Source organism: Ovis aries, chromosome 15 (assembly GCF_016772045.2).
Source record: "Ovis aries strain OAR_USU_Benz2616 breed Rambouillet chromosome 15, ARS-UI_Ramb_v3.0, whole genome shotgun sequence".
NCBI lineage: Eukaryota > Metazoa > Chordata > Mammalia > Artiodactyla > Bovidae > Ovis > Ovis aries.
The window spans coordinates 80,599,032-80,617,359 of NC_056068.1; the positions used below are offsets into that span (position 1 = coordinate 80,599,032).

Below are 18,328 nucleotides of genomic sequence, written 5' to 3' on the forward strand. Positions count from 1 at the left end.
GTCAGGCAAATCAAACCCAGTTCCTTGGGAATTTTGAGGTCTTAATTCAGAGCTGCCTTCAACTACAGGGCTTTTGAAGCCTGCAAAAGAAAAGAGGGACTGTTCAGTCTCTGAAGGCCTCAGATTTCAAAAAGTAAAAGATTTCCTGAGGCTACGGAGTGAGCGTAAAGGCAGTTCAGCCACCGTTACAGTTTGTTTCAGAGCTTAAGTGAGTGGTACCAAACTACAGGAGAGGCTTGGAACCAGCCATCTGTGTAGATGTGGAATCCTCTGGGAGGATGCTCCCTAAGTTCTCAACCCCAACCCAGGGCTCAGTACCGCACAAACAAGGAATCAAAGCACCACTCTCCCGAGGGAATGAGACATCACTGTGATATGAAAGAGGCAGAGAGGCCCGGGGGAGGGCCAGGCCTTCAAGCAAAGGCTAAAATGATTGATGATCAAGTTCCGTCAAAATGGCTTCAAAGGAACTGCTGGGTCCAACCATCCCCACTCTGCCCATGGAAGCCTTCTTGTGAGTATCAGGACTTGGCTCTATAACTCAGAAGTAGTGTGGTTGAGAGGTGTAAGGCCCTGGATTCAGGCTCCAGTCATTTGGATGGTGTGGCTTCAAATCCCGCTGCTGCCACGCCTTGCGGGTTTCATTTCTGGGAATTCCCTGGTGGTCCAGTGGCTAAGACTCCATGCTGCAAAGGCGGGGGGATGGGTTCAATTCCTGGTCAGGGAACTAGATCCCACATGCCACAACTAAGAATTTGCATCCCACAACTAAGACTCAGCACAACCAAATGAATAAATATTTTTGGTCTCCCCTGGTGGCTCAGACGGTAAAGAGGCTGCCTGGAGTGCTGGAGACCCAGGTTCGATCCCTGGGTCAGGAAGATTGCCTGGAGAAGGAAATGGCAACTCACTCCAGTATGCTTGCCTGGAAAACTCCATGGATAGAGGAGTCTGGCGGGCTACAGTCCATGGGGTCACAAAAAGTCGGACACAACTGAGTGACTTCACTTCCTTCTAAGACTGCTGCTGCTGCTGAGTCACTTCAGTCATGTCCAACTCTGTGAGACCCCATAGACGGCAGCCCATGAGGCTCCCCCATCCCTGGGATTTTCCAGGCAAGAACACTGGAGTGGGTTGCCATTTCCTTCTCCAATGCATGAAAGTGAAAAGTGAAAGGGAAGTCACTCAGTCGTGTACGACTCTTCGCGACCCCACGGACTGCAGCCTATCAGGCTCCTCTGTCCATGGGATTTTCCAGGCAAGAGTGCTGGAGTGGGGTGCCATCGCCTTCTCTGCCTTCTGAGACTAAATGGGGAGAAATTTTAATTGTTATTTCACTTAATGTTCACCCAACTCTGTAAGAACTCTATTATGTCTCCAGTCTTACAGCTGTAAACATTCCAGTTTATACCTAGCACCCCAATCTTTGTAATGATAATCTCTAATAAAAGGAACCAGGGCTCCTTGGAGAGATGATTGCTTCCAAGATTAGAGCAAGGACTGCACCAGTCAAGCCTGGGGCATTTCGTCACTCCAGCAGGAGTCGCTCGAGCCTGGCTCGCTCAGTCTACACTTGAGGGCTGTGCTCTGCTACTCCTTTCCGGGGTCCACGCCCAAGAGGAGGGATGTTCTCAGAATCTAGAACAGCGTCCTCTTTTCCACAGGGACTCACAGACTCATTCTCCAATGGAGCCAGCTAAAAAAGTGAAGCTTATTAACCCGTTTCTTATATGAAAATATTTTTCTTGACAAAAAAATTTGTGTTAGAATAAATTTAAACTTTTATTAAAAAAAAAAAAAGTGGCCAAAGTAAGTGGCAAGCTAGGTGCTAAAAGGGCAAGGATGTTTTTGCACCAGTCTTGGAGTTTTGTGGGTCTCATCTTCTGACCGGCACATCCTACTCTAAGACTAGACCGTCCTCATTGCTCTTTTATTTGATCACTACGACAATCAAGGGGGGAATGGAGAGAGGAAGAGGGAGAGAGATTTAAAAAGAGAGACAGAGAAGGGATAAGAATGGGAGGAAGGAGAAGAAGGAGGAGGGGGGAAGGAGGTGAGAGAAGGGGAAGGGAGGGACGAGGGGGAGGGGAGGAGGGGAGGGGAGGAGGAGGGGAGGGGAGGAGGGGGAGGGGGGCAGAGGAGGAAGAACAAGAAGGAAAAGGGAAGAGAAAAGGCAAAGGGAGTGGAAAGAAGGGAAAGAGAAAACGTCACCTGGTGCGTCTTACACCCTAACTGAGACAATCTAGTCAGGACGTCTGTTTCCATAAAATAATTTAGTTCTCCCCTTTATCCGTGCTTAATATTATAGACCAAATTAAACAGCTTGAAATGGAGACTGCTAGCGAGGTAAAACGGAATAGTCTTGGGAGCTGGTGGCAGAGAACCCGCTGCTCGTCAGCTCCTTGTGGCCCTGAATCTACCTCCCTCCTTTTCTCTCCCAAAGGCTCTGAGTGCCCAGCAGGTACGCTGCGGCTTGGACTCCTGTGACTCCTTCACTGTTGGGAACCTCAGACGATCAAGCCCAGACTTCACCATCAAACAGGTATACTCTGGGGTTTTAGAAAAGTGAAGGAGAAGGAAGGGGCCAATCCTGAGTTTTCAGTTAGCACAAGGCCACATATCTTTGATTGAATGCTGCCACCTCGCGGCCACTGCAAGGCTTTTCTGCGACGAGCTCACTGGGGCGCCGGCTGGGGGACCAGAGCCTACGTTCCCCAGCACCCTGACCAGTGGGTTCACTGAGGAAAGACGCTTTGGACTTACAAAGAGTGAAGAAGATACTAGTCTTCTTAAAATGCTAGTTTTGTGGACTTATGGATGTCAGTGCCTTTTAAGACTCAAGAGATCACGAGGGGTTAAGGTACCCAAGACAGCAGTGGCCCAGTGCTGGCCTCCCTACAGCCAGATGTACAGGTTCAAACCCTAGCTCTCCCTGTCCCCAAGCCCCCTGTGCCTGGAAGTCTCGGCCAAGTCACTTAGCCTCGCCATACCTCTCTTTCTCATTATGGGGTTGTCGTAAGAATCAAGTTAACAGACATAAAGTACCTAGAATACTGAACACTATAAATATGTGTTATTTTGTAAATATCTAATTTGATTGAGGATTAAACAGATCTATAGAGATGAAGTGATCCACCCAAAGCCACAAAACTGATTAGCAACATATTTGAAACTCAATGGACATGGTTGAGTTTAGGAGACCGTGAAGGACAGGGAAGCCTGGCATACTGCAGTTCACGGGGTCGCAAAGAACTGGACGCGACTGAGCGACTGAAGAACCAAAGGCTCTAAGACCGCTGACTCATTTCCATCCGCCAGTTTACCCAGAACCTCCCAAGCTTCTCACGAGTCCTCAGCCCCACTGAGGTCTCTGCCCTTTCCACGGGTGACGCCATATGCTTTACTAAGATTGGGGCCACCTGATTTTATGTCACTTCAGTCACCCCATCTAATTTCACACTGCCCCCTTCTGCCTTCCTAGCTCGGACCTTGCCGTGCCCTCTTCCTTCTCCTCCTCCTCGAAGCATGCTGTTGATCCCGTCTTTGGTTAACTCCTGTGAGAGCGTTACCGTAGCTACTGGTCCACCCTCCATGCCTTCTCTCACTTGCTCTTACCCTGTGTGGCCTCAAGCATGCTTAAGTTACCCATCCTTTCCCCAAAACTCTCAGAAGGCTTTCTCCCACCCTAACAGACCCTCGTACTCCACCAGTATCCCTCCTTGTACCGTTAAGATCGTCATCTACATCGTCTCCTGCCATACCCTCAATCCACTGCACCACAGCCTCCACTGTTTCCACGCCCATTCTACTGAAACCGTGTTCTGAAAGGCCACTCCAGAGCCTGCCTCACAGACATGCAGGCATTGTCATCATACAGGGACCCATGTTTAGGAGGGCTCCATCCTTGGGGTTTAATGCTCTGCAGTTGCTATTTTCAAGTTATTAGTAATTTTATCTTTAAATGTGTGTTTTGCAGGTAAAATCTCTGAGCACGCACAGGAGGCTTGGGACCTCAGCTCATACCTCCCTCTGCTTCCCCTTCTCACTTCTATCCGCCGTGTTCAGAACTGCAATGACTTGCTTGTTGCCTACAGGATAACATGCAACTTCTCCAGCCTGGCAGTCAAACCCAACTAGCGCAACACGCCTTTCTTGCTGTATCTCTCTCTCTTTTTCATTTTACTTTCCATTTTATGTCGGGGCACAGCTGGTTTGCGATGCTGTGTTAGTTTCAGGCCTACTGCAGAGTGATTCGGCTGTGCACACACACACGTGCATTCCCTCTCAGATTTTTCCCAAGTAGGTGATTACAGAATATTGAGTTCCCAGTGCTACACGGTAGGTCCTTGTTGATTGTCTGTTTTCTATATACTCAGTGTGTGCTGTGCGCTAAACTGTTTCAGTTGTGTCTGACTCTTTGCAACCCTTGGACCATAGCCTGTCAAGCTCCTCTGTCCATGGGATTCTCCAGGCAAGAACACTGGAGTGGGTTCCTATGCCTTCCTCCAGGGGGTCTTCCCAGCCCAGGGATCAAACCCACATTTCTCATGTCTCCTGAATTGACAAGTGGGTTCTTTACCACCCATATAGTAGCAGGTATATGCTAATTCTCTTTTATTACTACCAAGTACCCTACTTCATCCTACACACCCGAAAAGGCACAGTGGATCCTCAGTAAAGGAGCGCCTCTCTCCACCTACACACCAAGCACTTTTCCTCTTTGCCTTTCTTCTTGCCTTTCCCCGGGGTTGGAATGCCCGTTTTCCTTTCTCATTTTCCCTTGAAGATTCAAATTGAAGCCATCTCCACCACGCAGCTTTCTGCTGAGATTATGAAAACCACATGTGTGTCCTTCTATTTACAGCACTCTTCCAACCGCCTTGTGATATTTTGTTGTTGTTGTTCAGACGCTAAGTTGTGTCTGATTCTTCGCAACCCCATGGACTGTAGCACTCCAGGCTCCTCCATCCTCAACCATCTCCCAGAGTTTGTCCAAATTCACGCCCACTGAGTCGGGGTTGTTATCCAACCATCTGTTTAGCTCTGTGCATCGTCTGCCTCCTCTCGTTTGCTTCCCAGTTCCTCTGTCTCTCACTGCCCTCACCTCTGCTGCCAGGCAAGAAGTCCTTCTGTACAGACAAGCTCGTATTAGGCCTGGATGTGTGACTTTCCTAGGCTGTAAGCTCCTCGAAGATAAAGACTAAGGCTTACTCAGATTTTCTTCCGGAGCCTAGAACCTGGCCTGAAAACAGAATGAGCCTACCGAATTTTGCATCTTCTATCTGATTCTCGGTTTAATAAAGTGGAGTAGGGACAGAGATGCAATTTGAGGAGCTCAACTTAAAAGAAATGTGTTTGTCTCTAACTCACCAAACTAGCATTCAGATCATCAGACGTGGTAATCTTAAAAAAAGCACTCTATGCTTCTCATTAGGAATGAAAATGGAAAAGTATCTATTTGTAGATTTGCAAACCCTGAGGGCTTCTTTGTGAAAAATAAAAAAGAGCAGCTTAAACTGGTGCTTTGAAATATGTCTCCCGCTCGCCTTTAAAAGAGAAACCAGCTGCGACGGCTGTGTCCCAGAACGTCGGCATAATGCACAGAAGATGGACCCTTCCTATAACGTCTCATCTCAGCCTCCATCTCGGCTGTTCCCTCTAGTATCATCTTCTTCATCTTGAGATGCATGTGTGCTAAGAAGCTTCAGTCGTGTCCGACTCTCTGCAACCCCATGGACTGTAGTCCGCCAGGCTCCTCTGTCCATGGGATTCTCCAGGTAAGAACACAGGAGTGGGTCGCCGTGTCCTCCTCTGGGGGATCGTCCCAACCCAGGGAGCAAACCCGTGTCTCCTATGTCTCCTGCGCTGGCGGGAGGGTTCCATACAACTAGCGCCGCCAGAGGAGCCCTGGAGATGGGGCTAATGTGGGTTAAATGGGGCCATAAGGGTGGGACCCTAAACCAACAGCACTATTGTTCTTCTAAGAAGAGGAGGAAGCACCAGGGAGACATATGCAGAGAGGAAAGGACACACGGGGACCCGGGGGGAGGCGGCCACCAGCAAGGCAAAAGGAGAGGCCTTCGGAGACGCCAAACCTGTGGACGCCTGGATCGTGGACTTCTGGCCTCTGGAACCGTACGAAAATACATTTCCCTTCTTTCTGCTACCCAGTCTATGGTATTTTGGTACAGCACCTCTGGCAATACAAGTGATGATGATGGCGAGGGCTCTCCTGGAATTTTGTTGAAACTGTGGTCAGGCCATTAACAGGCAGCGACGACCGCAGCCTTGGAAGGCCCCTGAACTCTTGCCCCCTTGGCTCTGCTTCCTTAAGCTGGACTCACTGCTTTCTGCCTACAGGAAGCAGCTGACTGAATGGATGTCCTGTGCCGTGGAAATCCGTCTTGAGCGCTGCTTTGTCAATATGTTGCTGCGAAGGGAGATTACCAGCTCACACTCAAGTTCTGCTCCTAATCTCCCAGCGTTTCAATTCCACCAGCTTTCGTCCTGGGCCCCGAAAAAGATTTCTAAAATCATATAAATGCAACTAAAAGCCTGCTATATTTTCATAGTCTCCATGGAAATGCTAGAGATGGAAGCTGTACTGACTTCCTCACGTACCTCTTGGACTATTTTGTTAATGCCTTTTATGTGTGGTTCTTGGAGGTTTACAAAGCTCTTTCCCACTTATTATCTTGGTTAATCCTCAGAGCAAACCCACATGGGATTATTGCCCACATTTAGCATATTATGAAACTGAAGTTTGGAGACGATAAATAACTTAACTAAGGTTCACACCGTCTGTAAATGGTGCACTCAGCCTCTGAACTTGGGTTTGTCTGATGTCAAGGCTACAGTTCTGGCCACTATATCCCAAACAACATAGGTTACACCACTGCGTCAACTTTCTTGCCCCAGGGCCCTCAGCCATCCTTGAAAATTCACTTCATGGGCCTTATTTCTGAGATGTATTTCGCACTGTTGAAGTAAAGCCTAAGAGAAAGTGTCCCAGGCAAGGGATTCTATAAGCAAGCATCAGCCCGGCTCTAATGCCATCACTAAAACTGAGTGACTGTGGCCAAGTTGTGTGATTGCCATTTTTCCACGGGTAAAATGGAAATGCCCATTCTTTTCCTCCCTAAATCCCCCCAACCATCGCTACACTTAATGAAATGCATTAAGCTTTCTAGAACGGGGGACATTTTATTCTATTTTAATTGGGGCAGAGTCGCTTTACAATGTTGGGTTAGTCTCTGTTGTGCAACAAAGTGAGTCGGCTTATGTGAACATATGTCCCCTCCCTCCTGGACCTCCCCCCTCCCACCCCCCCTCACCCTTCTAGGTCATCACGGAGCACCAGGCTGAGCAGCCTGTGATGTGCATCAGCGCCCCACTAGCTGTCTGCTGTACTCATGGTGGTGTGTCTATGTCAATGCCAATCTCCCAACTCACCCTAGCCCCCTTCAGCACTCCCATGCCTACACATCTGCTCTCTACCTCTCTGTCTCCATTCCCGCCCTGTAAATAGGCTCGTCTGTGGCACTTTTCTAGATTTCACAGGTATGCATTAATATACAATATCTGTTTTTCCCTTTCTGACTTACTTCACTCTGTATGACAGACTCTAGCTAGGTCCATCCACCTCCCCATAAACGACTCAGTTGTGTCCGTTTTTATGGCGGAGTAATATTCTCCTGCATGCATGTACCCTATTAAAGTTCTGAAAACAAACGGCTAACTATACATCCCAGCTGGAGGAGGCCGTGGCAACCCACTCCAGGACGCTTGCCAGGAAAGTGCCGTGGACAGAGGCGCCTGGCAGGCTGCAGTCCGCAGTGTCACGAAGCGTCGGGCACGACCGAGCGACTGAGTGCGAGCCTGCACTCCAGATGAGAGTCGAAGATGTTTCCCGTGAATTTCTTCTCGCCAGCTCACCTCCTCTTGACTCTGCCCCACTGATGCTCTGACTTCCTGTGCCTGCTGGCCCTCACTACCTGGGGCAAGCTGATGCTCCCTACCGAAAGCACCTGTCACTCAGATTAAGGGCTTTCTTTGGTCAGAAGCATATCCAGCTTGCGTAGAGGGCAGGGCAGAGGCAGCAGAGGTCGGGTGGGGGATTGGTTGTCATCTCGTGTGGGCTAATAAACCCCAGAAGTCGTCGAGAGTTTCGAGCTCTGACTTTCCACCCCAGTAAGCGGTTTGTTAGTGCCTGTTAGTCCCTGTCTCACTTCCCTGCTCTCCTGCCTGTACACCCACAACGCTTCTAAATAAACTACTGCACACAAATCCTAGTCTTGGGCCCACTTCCAGGAGAACCCAAACTAAGAGGCCCTCCAGGCTGAGTTTGTGTAAGGGGATTAGCTCAGTGCTGGGGCCCAGCCCCACCACTGTCTCTCTTTCCCCCACAGAGAGTGTGCTCTGCCACCTTAGTCTGTGGGAGGGGATTAGCTGAGTGATGGGGCCCAGCCCCACCACTGTTTCTCTTTCACCCACAGAGTGTGCTATAAGCCACCCTTCTTGTTTCCCCAGGCTTCCTGGAAGCACTGGAATTTTCAACTGGTGCAACTCACACATTCACTTAGAGAGCCCATAACTCCCTTCCCTTCTTTTTTCCCCTTCTCTTTCAAAAATTTCAGATTGTTTTAGGAAAATCTTTCTCCCTCTAAGCACCCCTAGAGGCACACCTTAAGCACACCTTACTTCTGAGATTCCAATATATCTGAACTCATGTCTGAAAATGAAAAGCAACCAGACAGGGAAAGTCATGTTTTCCAAGTGTCATTGGACATAATGAAAACCTCCACCCTCAACCTCCAAAACGTTAAAAAGCGTCCCTACAGGCTCCTCTCAGAATTACTATAAATATCTTCTTTCTTTCCCTCAACTCTTTTTAACCCAAGTTTCTTCAAGTACCAGTTTTCAGGATAAAGGTAAATATAACAATTCTCTTACAATTTTCCAAATTGTCTTTTTTCATTTTGCAAGTAAGACATCAAGAACATTTTCTCACTACAAACACACAGCATCACAGTGACGTTAGAGATTGAGCCACTTTCTACGGAGAGGCACTAGACCAAGCAGCATCCGTGGCATGAATCTCCGCTCGTGTTTCAGTGGAGTCTAATTGCGTTGGCACGCTGCGCTGCTTTCTGCTGTACAAGGACACAGATGTGTGCATTCGTCTTTGGCCTCCCTCTTCGGCCTTCCTCGCACCCCCCCCCCCCAGGCCATCACAGAGCGCCGGGCGGAGCCCCCTGCGCTGCACAGAGGCCGTCCCTATTCCACACGTGGTGCTGTGTGCACAGCAACCCCACTCTCCCAACCCGTCCCCCCCAGCCCCTCGCCCCGTGCCCACACACGTCTGCGTCTCTACTCCTGCCCTGCAGACAGGTTCATCAGCACCCTTTGTCTAGAGTCCTCCTGTATGTGTTAATGCACGATATTTGTTTCTCTCCTCTGACTTACCTCACTCTGTATAGATTTGAGGATAGATTTGAGACACTGCTGCCTTCTGGCTAAGCTGTACATCCGTAACAAGCGCAGCTCAAGCTCCAGCACTGGTCTGAGGAGTCTTTCCTCCTGATCCAGGGTTTCCCAGCAGGTTTCCATTTCTCCTTTCACCTCTGGGTTCTCAGCGAGTACATGCTGCTCTGATGGAGAGTTTTATCTAATCACACTAACCTCACAGCATTTTGAGGGCAAGTACTCACTTTTTCGGTCTCATATTGTGATGACTGCCTCCTCTGTTCTTATTAAGGACCTGCTGACACCTAACAGGCTTCCCTTGTAGCTCAGAGGGTAAAGAATCTGCTTGTCATATAGGAGACCCGGGTTTGATCCCTAGGTTGGGAGGATCCAACTGAAAAGGGTATGGCAACCCTCTCCAAGTGTTCTTGCCTGAAGAATCCCATGGACAGAAGAGCCTGGCAGGCTACAGTCCATGGGGTCACAAAGAGTCAGACACGACTGAGTGACTCACAGACTCAGTATTCTTGCCTGAAAACCTCCCTGGACAGAGGAGACTGGTGAGTTACAGTCCACAGGGTCGCGGAGAGTCAGACACGACCGAACGACTGAACACACACACGTGCACAGCTGCGACGCTTGCCCCTAAACGTGGTCGTAGCTCCTCACTTCTCTTTCAGCTGGAAGATCTCCTGTCTCAGATTCTCAAGCTGAAGCTGCTTTGGATGTTTCTTAAGCCCCAAGGAAGGCCAGTATCTGCCGCGTGTTTCCGTCACATCCGCACTCCAGGCTCCCCTCCGCTTTTACATTCTGTGAAGTTCGCGAGCGTGTTCCCTCAGGGCACTGGAAAGATCTGCTTGGTTACCTTCTGTATCATCTTGAAACTCTTTTGCCCTTGAACATTTATGGTCTTACATAGTCAAGATTCATTGATCTCTTTTGGCCAGTCCCCAGATTTTTTAAGTATCCACATCTCTTGCAAAGGGCCCTTGTGTTTTTAAAACCTTGGTTCTGACCCTAACTCTGGAAATGATCTAGTTTGGTTTAAGGGGGGCTGCATAGTACAACTCCCCCAGCAAAAGTCACTGGGTGGGTATGTGGGCTTCCCTGGTGGCTCAGACAATAAAGAATCTGAGAGTAACGTAGGAGACACGGGTTCGATCCCTGGGTTGGGAAGACACCGTCCCCTCCACCCCACCCACCTACCTCCAGGCCCCGGAAAAGGGAAAGGCTACCGACTCGAGTATCCTTGCCTGGGAAATCTCATGGACAGAGGAGCCTGGCGGGCTACAGTCCTCGAGGTCGCAGAGTTGGACATGGCTGAGTGTTTCCTTTTCTATTTTAATGTGATCTAAGCGAGTGCAGATAGGATGAATCTGGGGACTTTCATTTGCAAAGCTAGAGAAAAGCACTCTGTCTCCCTCTACTGCCCAAACAGGGAGCTTATGGCCAGTAGCCATCCTACAAGGTTAGGTGCTAGAACTCCTATGGAAAAACGACTGTTGTCTTTGTCTAAGTGTCACCTTGGAGGACTCTATTCCAAAGGCCCATTGGCCAAACTGAATGATTCCTCCTGAGGATCGAGTTTTCAATCAATCGCACATTCTTCTATAAAAGTATATATCCTCATGGGCAGGAAAAACCCTGTCTTTTGAGAGTAGGTTTTATTTTTTAAAAGCTAAGAGGGGACTTCCCCAGCAGTTCAGTGGCTAAGACTCCAGGCTTCCACTGCAGGAGGCACAGGTTCAATCCTCGGTCAGAAAACGGAGATCCTGCATGCTGCACGGCACGGCCGAAAAGTAAAAAGAAAACTTTGGAGGCTTCCCTGGCAGTCTGGTGGCTAAGCCTCTGCACTTCCACTGCAGGGGGCTTGGGTTCAACCCCTGGTTGGGGAACGAAGGTCCTGCAAGCCACGTGGCACAGCCAAAAAAAATCAATTAATAAAATAAAACCTATGAGTTACTCAGAACCAAGTAAACAGGTATATTATCAGTATGAGAAAAGTATTATTTTTTAAAAAAGGAGAACTTTTAACTTTTCAGTGGTTTCCTTGTTGCTGAAACACTAGTCCAGAAGACAGAATCCCCTTTTGGACAAATATAAACCCACTTTCATTATGAAAATAAAAATTTTCACTTCTTAATTTTACCTTAGTAAACTGCGGTTTTTCTTTGACATTTTTGAATACGTAGGTTCTACTGAAATCTCAAAATAGCCAATCCTTAAAAAAAAAAAAGTCACCACCAGAACGTTCTTTCTGGTTAAAACCCCGTTTCTTTCGTCAAATCCCAAACCAACCACGAATACCACCATATTAACACCTGCAAACACCATCACAGAGTTATATGCAGTCAAGAGGATGTTTAGAAAAGGAACACGTGTTTTGCTTAGCCTGGTACTTGGCCAGCAGGACGAGAGGCCAGCTGGCTCCCTGTCTCATCAGCCTCCCTCCCAGCTCGGGCGCATTTGGAGTTCCTATTTTGTCGAATTTCACTGTTCCCAGTTCCTTTTAACCCTCAAATCCCCCTTACCATTCACTCCAATAAAGGGGGCCAACAGGATAAAGCTTGGCAAGAATCATTTCATCCATTCCTGCCCTCCTAGAAGTTCTGTCCCCACATTAATAATCTAAAGACATCAGTCTATTTTAAAAATTCAGTCCTATTTTAAAAAATACCTCCAGGGAAGGGGATTTCCTCAGTGATTTAAAAAATTTTCGTAACAAATAATCATATGGTTATTTTTAATATCATGGTAAGAGAGATACGTTACAGAGCATATCAAGATTTCTTTTGAGGAAGCATGACTCCCTTTAAAATTGACTTGAGATAGAACTTGAGAAAGTCAGACTCTTGACTAGTCTGACAAGCTTTTCTACAAGTTTACTCATAATATTTTTCAGAGGAACAAATAAGTAAGTGGAGTTTCTTTGTTTTGTTTTTGCGGGGCGGGGTTGGATTTCCTAATCCAAACTGGAAAACGGTGAAATGAGGTTTAAAGTATCCTTCTTCAGAGATGCTGTAAGAACAGCCATCCTGCTTGTTTTCATGCGACGACTGTGAAGTCGAAGGAAGACACACATTTCACTTTTTAAAATAGCTTTATTGAGATACAGTTGATATACAAGAAAATTGAATGAATACATACAGCTTTATGAGTTTGGAGATATGCACGCATATGCAAATATGACTTCGCAACTGCCTAGTGGAAACTGTTTTCCTCCAAAGGTAAACAAAGCAATGAAAAAACTGTTAAGAAGCTTTGCCATCTTTTAATCAATCACTTAAGTGCAAAAAAATAAAGTGAAAGCTACGAGCCCAAATTAAAAGTCAATGACTAGGAGTCTCTGCTTTTCATTTCTTCTGATGTAAACAAAAGGGCCCGTTGTATGGAAGTAAACAAGAGGTTTGATACAAACTTAATTGCATATTGTGCCTGGCATACAACATGGGAAGCAGAAAATTCATTTACCAAACTAATATGACACTGAGTCATTAAAACCACAGGTTCCTTTATTCATCAGTGATGTCCGGAGTCAAAGCTTTCCAGTTAAAATCTACTTTCTCTTGAAAAGGAGAAACACGCTGAAGGGAAACACAAGGAACTAAAGCGAGACACAGTGATCTCTAGCAGCGAGAGGAAAGCCACAGCAACGACCCCCACAGCGCGGAAAGGCAACTATCCTCCTGCCAAAACCACAGGAACAAAGCCCACAGCAGTGATGTGGGAAAGTCAATCACAGGGAAATGGGGGTAGCTTAAAAGACCCAGCTCCTAAGGCTAAACAGACAAGATCTATCTGTAGGACCATCAGTAGAGGTGAAAGTGGAGAAAGCTGAGGAAGGCAGGAGTGGAACGGGCGCGCGCATGTGGAAATGCACGTGCAGAGGCACTGCAGCAGGTCCCAGATCAAAAGTCAACTGCATTGTTCAAAAAAAAAGGCTTGAGAGCAGACCTTGCAGCTGGAAGCCTAGTCACGTCACCTCTAGACGCTCCCGTCTTTGTCCATCACCTTTGCTTTCCCTCTAAGCCTACTGAGCAGAAGAAGGTCAGGAACTACAAACGTACTCTTCCCTCTCTTGGCTTAAACTTTGCAGCAGATCAGAAGAGGGCGCGCGTGGGCTCAGCCGCGGTCACACCAGGAAGAGCTTGTTGAGGCAGGGCTGGCAGTAGGTCTTGCCGTTCTGCTCCTTGAAGACCCCCTTGGACAGCTGCGTCAGGCAGAAGGTGCACACGAAGTGCTCGGGGTGGAACTTGTAGCCCATGGCGCTGACGCAGCGGCCCGTGATGGGCTGTCCGCACCCGTGGCAGAGGGTCCCCCGGCGCTGATGGTAGTGGAGCTCACAGAAGGGCCGCCCGTCCAGTTCAAAGAAGGAACCGGTAGAAAAACCAGTGAAGCAGTCCTGGGAGGTGAGGGGGAGAGAAAGACAAGCGGTGCAGATGTCAAGGAGTAAAGTGTCAGAGAAATTTCAGCCTGGAAATCCCTGCCAGTTTCCCGCCAGTGGGCACACCGAGGTTAGAATGTCGCCCCTCTGCAAACCAGACAAGCAAATGCCCACATGGATGTTGTGTTTTGTGTGTGTGTGTTTTTTTTTAAGAAACTTTTAATTTTGTATTGGAGTATAGCCGATGAACAAGATGGTGATAGTGTCAGGTAGACGGCAAAGGAACTCAACCACACATAAACATGTATCCATTTTCTCCTAAACTCCCCTCCCATCCAGGCTGCCACATAACACTGAGCAGAGTTCCCCATGCTATAGGGTAGGTCCTTGTTGGTTATCCACTATCAGTATAGCAGGGTGAACATATCCATCCCAGACTCCCTCACTTTCCCGCCTCCTCGGCGAGCGTAAATCCACTCTCGACGTCTGAGAGTTTGTTTCTGCTTTGTAAATAAACTCATTTCTTCTGCCGTTGTTGCTCAGCTGCTAACTTGTGTCTGACTCTTTGTGATGCATGGACACAGCTAATTTCCTTTTTAGATTCCGCATAGAAGGATGTCACACTGCATTTCTCCTTCTCTGTCTGACTTCACTCAGTAAGACAATCTCTAGGTCCATCCATGTGGCTGCAAATGGCATTATTTCATTCCTTCTAATGGCCGAGAAAAATGTGTATTTCTTTTAAGAAGCTCCTGTCAAATTCTCGCCCCGAGTTGTGAACCCTCTTACCAGCTGCTCCCCAGAAAGGAGAACCCTGCCTTTCCCGAAACCCAGAAGATAAGCGGGGATACCCACCCCGCACACGAAGCACTCTGGGTGCCAGACGGTGCCCATGGCTGAAAGGTAGTTTTCCACCACTGGCCGGTTGCAGCCCCCACATCTGGGTGCGAACATGGCCAGGAAGTCCTTCCGGCAGTACGGCTTCTTGTCCTTCTCGTGAAAGCCTGGAGAGAGGGAAAGCAAGGGTTTGCTCTTGCGGTTTGAGACCTTAAACCAAGTGCGAGATGGAGAAGAGGGCAATGACGTACACTCTCCCACATTAAAATGCACTGATAGACGCCTACGTCAAGGGGCTGACATAAGAAAGGCGCGAGGCAGTGCAGCCACAGGGTTTCTGAGTCGGGCCTGGTTCACACTGGTTCTGTCACAGGTGGTGTCTGAGTCTTTGCAGTTCCATGAGCCGTAGCCCACGAGTCTCCTCTGTCCATGGGATTTTCAGGCAAGAATACTGGAATGGGCTGCCATTTCTCTCCAGGGGATCTTCCTGATACCCAGGGATCAAGCCCACATCTCTTCTTTACTACTCAGCCACCAGGGCAGCCTGTCTGATTTGCGCAAGCATTTAATAAGCGTTAAGGTCTATTCCTCCTCAACGCCTCTGCACATCGGCCTCTGCGTTCCCAGGCCTTGATATGGCGAGCCCCGCCTCGTGTTTCAGAAATCAACTCAAATATCCTCTAATCAGAGAGAATCTCTGCAGCCTGTATTTATCTCTTCATCTTTTTTTCATTGCCTTTTCTCTCTGACTGGAATGTTTGCTCTGAAAGAAACTAAGTATTTTGGTCTGGTCACTTTATAATCCCCAGTATCTAAAACGGTATCTGGGGGGGAGAAAAGTGTCTAATATTTTAAAAGAAAGCAATATTAAATAATAATTTCCAAATTGATGCAAAAATCCAAATGTAATCATTCAAACCATATAAACACGTGAATTAGAAATGGATGGGGGCTTCCTTGGTGGCTCCGCGGTAAAGACTCCACCTGCCAATGCAGGAGACACGGTTAGACGCCTGATCCGAGAAGATCCCACGTGTCACGGAGCAACTAAGCCCGTGCGCCGCAACTACTGAGTCTGCGCTCTAGAGCCCGGGGCTGCAGCGACTGAAGCCTCAGTGCCCTCCAGCCCGTCTTCCACAGCAAGAGAGGCCACCGCAGGGAGAAGCCCTGCCCCCGCAGTCAGAGAGGAGCCCGCCTGCCAAAGCTGGAGAGACGCCCTCAGCGCGAGGAAGCCCAGCACAGCCCTAGACAAATGCCGTGTCTTTCTAGTGGATGGGCTCCTCTTTAACTGGGGAGTAGAAAACTGTGCTAAGATTGGCTCAAATTTCAAAAGGAAGTTAAAGATTAATAAACTTAGCTACATTGAAAATATATAGGAATGACTTACGGATGGCCAAAACAGATCATTAGCAGAGACAAAGACAAACAAGAAACTGAGGAAAATATTTGCTACCTATATATCAGGAAAATATAGCTAAATCAAGGAGTTCCAAACTGGATATACGATTTCAATTATTGTTTTATAAAATGTAAAAAAAAAAAAAGAATAGAAAAATCAATCTCTAAAATTTTAATCAAGTTTTAGCAAATTAACCATACATCAAATTGATAATATGACTGAAGAAGGCAACAATTCATTCAGTGGCTCTAAAACACAGGATTTTGACTGTATAATTTATTTATACATAGGCTGTATTCTAAAAAGAGCTACAAAAAATTTTTAAACTTTTTTCAATAAGGTTATAAAAGCATTTATTCATGGTAAAACCATTTATTCATAGTAAAATGTTTCTTCAGTTTTCCTGTATGAGATGTATTTCAAGATAACTAAATAGTTAATGATGAAATGGTACTGTTTATATAATCCCATCTAATAAACGCTGAAAGAGTGACGGAAAAGTCACCATTTTACAACTGAGCTCACTGGTGATAGGCAATGATCATCAACAGGGAACTTGAAAATGGAGGGGTGAGGCTGACACTGCTTGCAACCAGTGGTCAATCTTAGCATCAGTAAATGTAGGTCAGGTTTCCCTGGTGGTAAAGAATCTGCCTGCAATAAAGGAGACCTGGGTTCGATCCCTGGGTCAGGAAGATCCCCTGGAGAAGAGAATGACAACCCACTCCAGTATTCTTGCCTGGAGAATTCCATGGTCAGAGGAGCTTTAGCAGGCTACAATCCATGGGGTAGTAAAGAGTCAGACACGACTGAGCAAGTAACACTTTCATTTTTCAAAAGTAGGTCAACCAGCCATTACATACCTCTAGATATGACTCAACAAGAAGTACATAGCAGCCAGGATCTATGACCTATTCTCCCCTAAATACTAAACCTAAACTGAATCAAGTCTCTAGGTCTAAACTAACAATTTACAGAAAATACTGGAGAAGGCGGGGTAAGATGAAGATAGAGCAAAGAAGGTAAGCGTCATCATTAGGCGGCAGCCAGTCAAATCAAGAATATGGGGCATTTATAGAACATAGGTTCCAGTTTCCTAATGAATCAACGCTACAAAAAAGTGAGGAAGAGAGGATTGTTACAGGATTCAGAAATTTTGAGGGATAAAGCAGTCAAAGGCAGTACATAAAGGATCTTGCTTGGATCCTGATTCAAACAAAGCAACTGAGTAACACCATTTAGAAACTTGAGAAATTGGGATGTGAGTTTTAAATGAAAATAAGGAACTGTTAGTTTTGTGAAGTATGAAGGGTGTTCATCAATTGGAGATGACATGGGCTGAAGTATTTAATGGTGAGATAATATGATTTTTAGGATTTGCTTTTAAATTATTCCCTCGAAAGAAAAGGCTAGGTGGTTTAGTAGTGGTTAGAGGAAATTCTTTTGGCAATATGTTGGTATTTATTGAAATTTCCATAATAAAAAGCTTAAAAATAAATGTGTTGAGGTCTAAGTGCTTTCCTTTTAATACTTGAAATGCTCACTGTTAGGTGCAGATTAGAAAACCCCTGGCTCTTAAAGATCCTGTGTCCAGATGATGCGAGATAAGAAACCCATGGTGACTGCTTTTAAAAATCTTTGAAATAAGTCTGCTTCACAAATAGACAACTAGCCCAAGAAGAAATACTTTTACGGGTACTGTATCCAGCATCATGGCTAAGAATGAAACACAAAAGAAAGTATTGAAGTTCCAAGTTTTGCCAATTAGTAGTTTAATTTCTAATTAGCTAAGTAGTAAAAACAGTGTTAAATAAATATATATGCAGTGCCTCAAAACATATGGAGGTATTCACATATTTTTATATTCCTAGTGACAAAGATAAATGTTACTATTCCATTATTCTTTTAGAAAGTCATTTGATAATGCGTATCAATATTTTTAAAATGTATAAATATCTCGATCCTAGAAGTTAATCTACATAAATAATTCAATAGAAGAAAATTCTGTGTTTAAAGATAGTCATTACAGCTGTACTAAGAAAACACAAACAATCTAAATATATCGTTACAAACACATTTAGTTGTTTTCAGTATTTGGAACTATAAATAATGCTTTAGTAAACATCTTCAGGCATATAATCTTTTAAAATTTGTCTACATGAAGCCCTGATGGAATAACTGATATTATTAAAATTATTATAAAACTATTAAACAACATGGGAAAACGCTTAAGGGGAAAAAAA

General features: G+C 46.3%; 1 protein-coding gene across 3 annotated transcripts in view; it reads right to left on the bottom strand.

Moving 5' to 3' along the window:
* Positions 1-12,546: 12,546 nt before the first annotated feature.
* LPXN (leupaxin) overlaps positions 12,547-18,328 on the bottom strand; it is a 42,227-nt gene continuing 36,445 nt past the window's right edge. For all 3 annotated transcript variants that reach the window (XM_060400152.1, XM_060400151.1, XM_004016492.6), the window contains 2 exons: positions 14,705-14,853; positions 12,547-13,867 (listed from right to left, as the gene is read on the bottom strand). In XM_060400152.1, the coding sequence (XP_060256135.1) occupies positions 13,598-13,867; positions 14,705-14,853 (419 nt within the window). In that variant the 3' untranslated portion in view covers positions 12,547-13,597. The remainder of the gene's footprint in view (positions 13,868-14,704; positions 14,854-18,328) is intronic.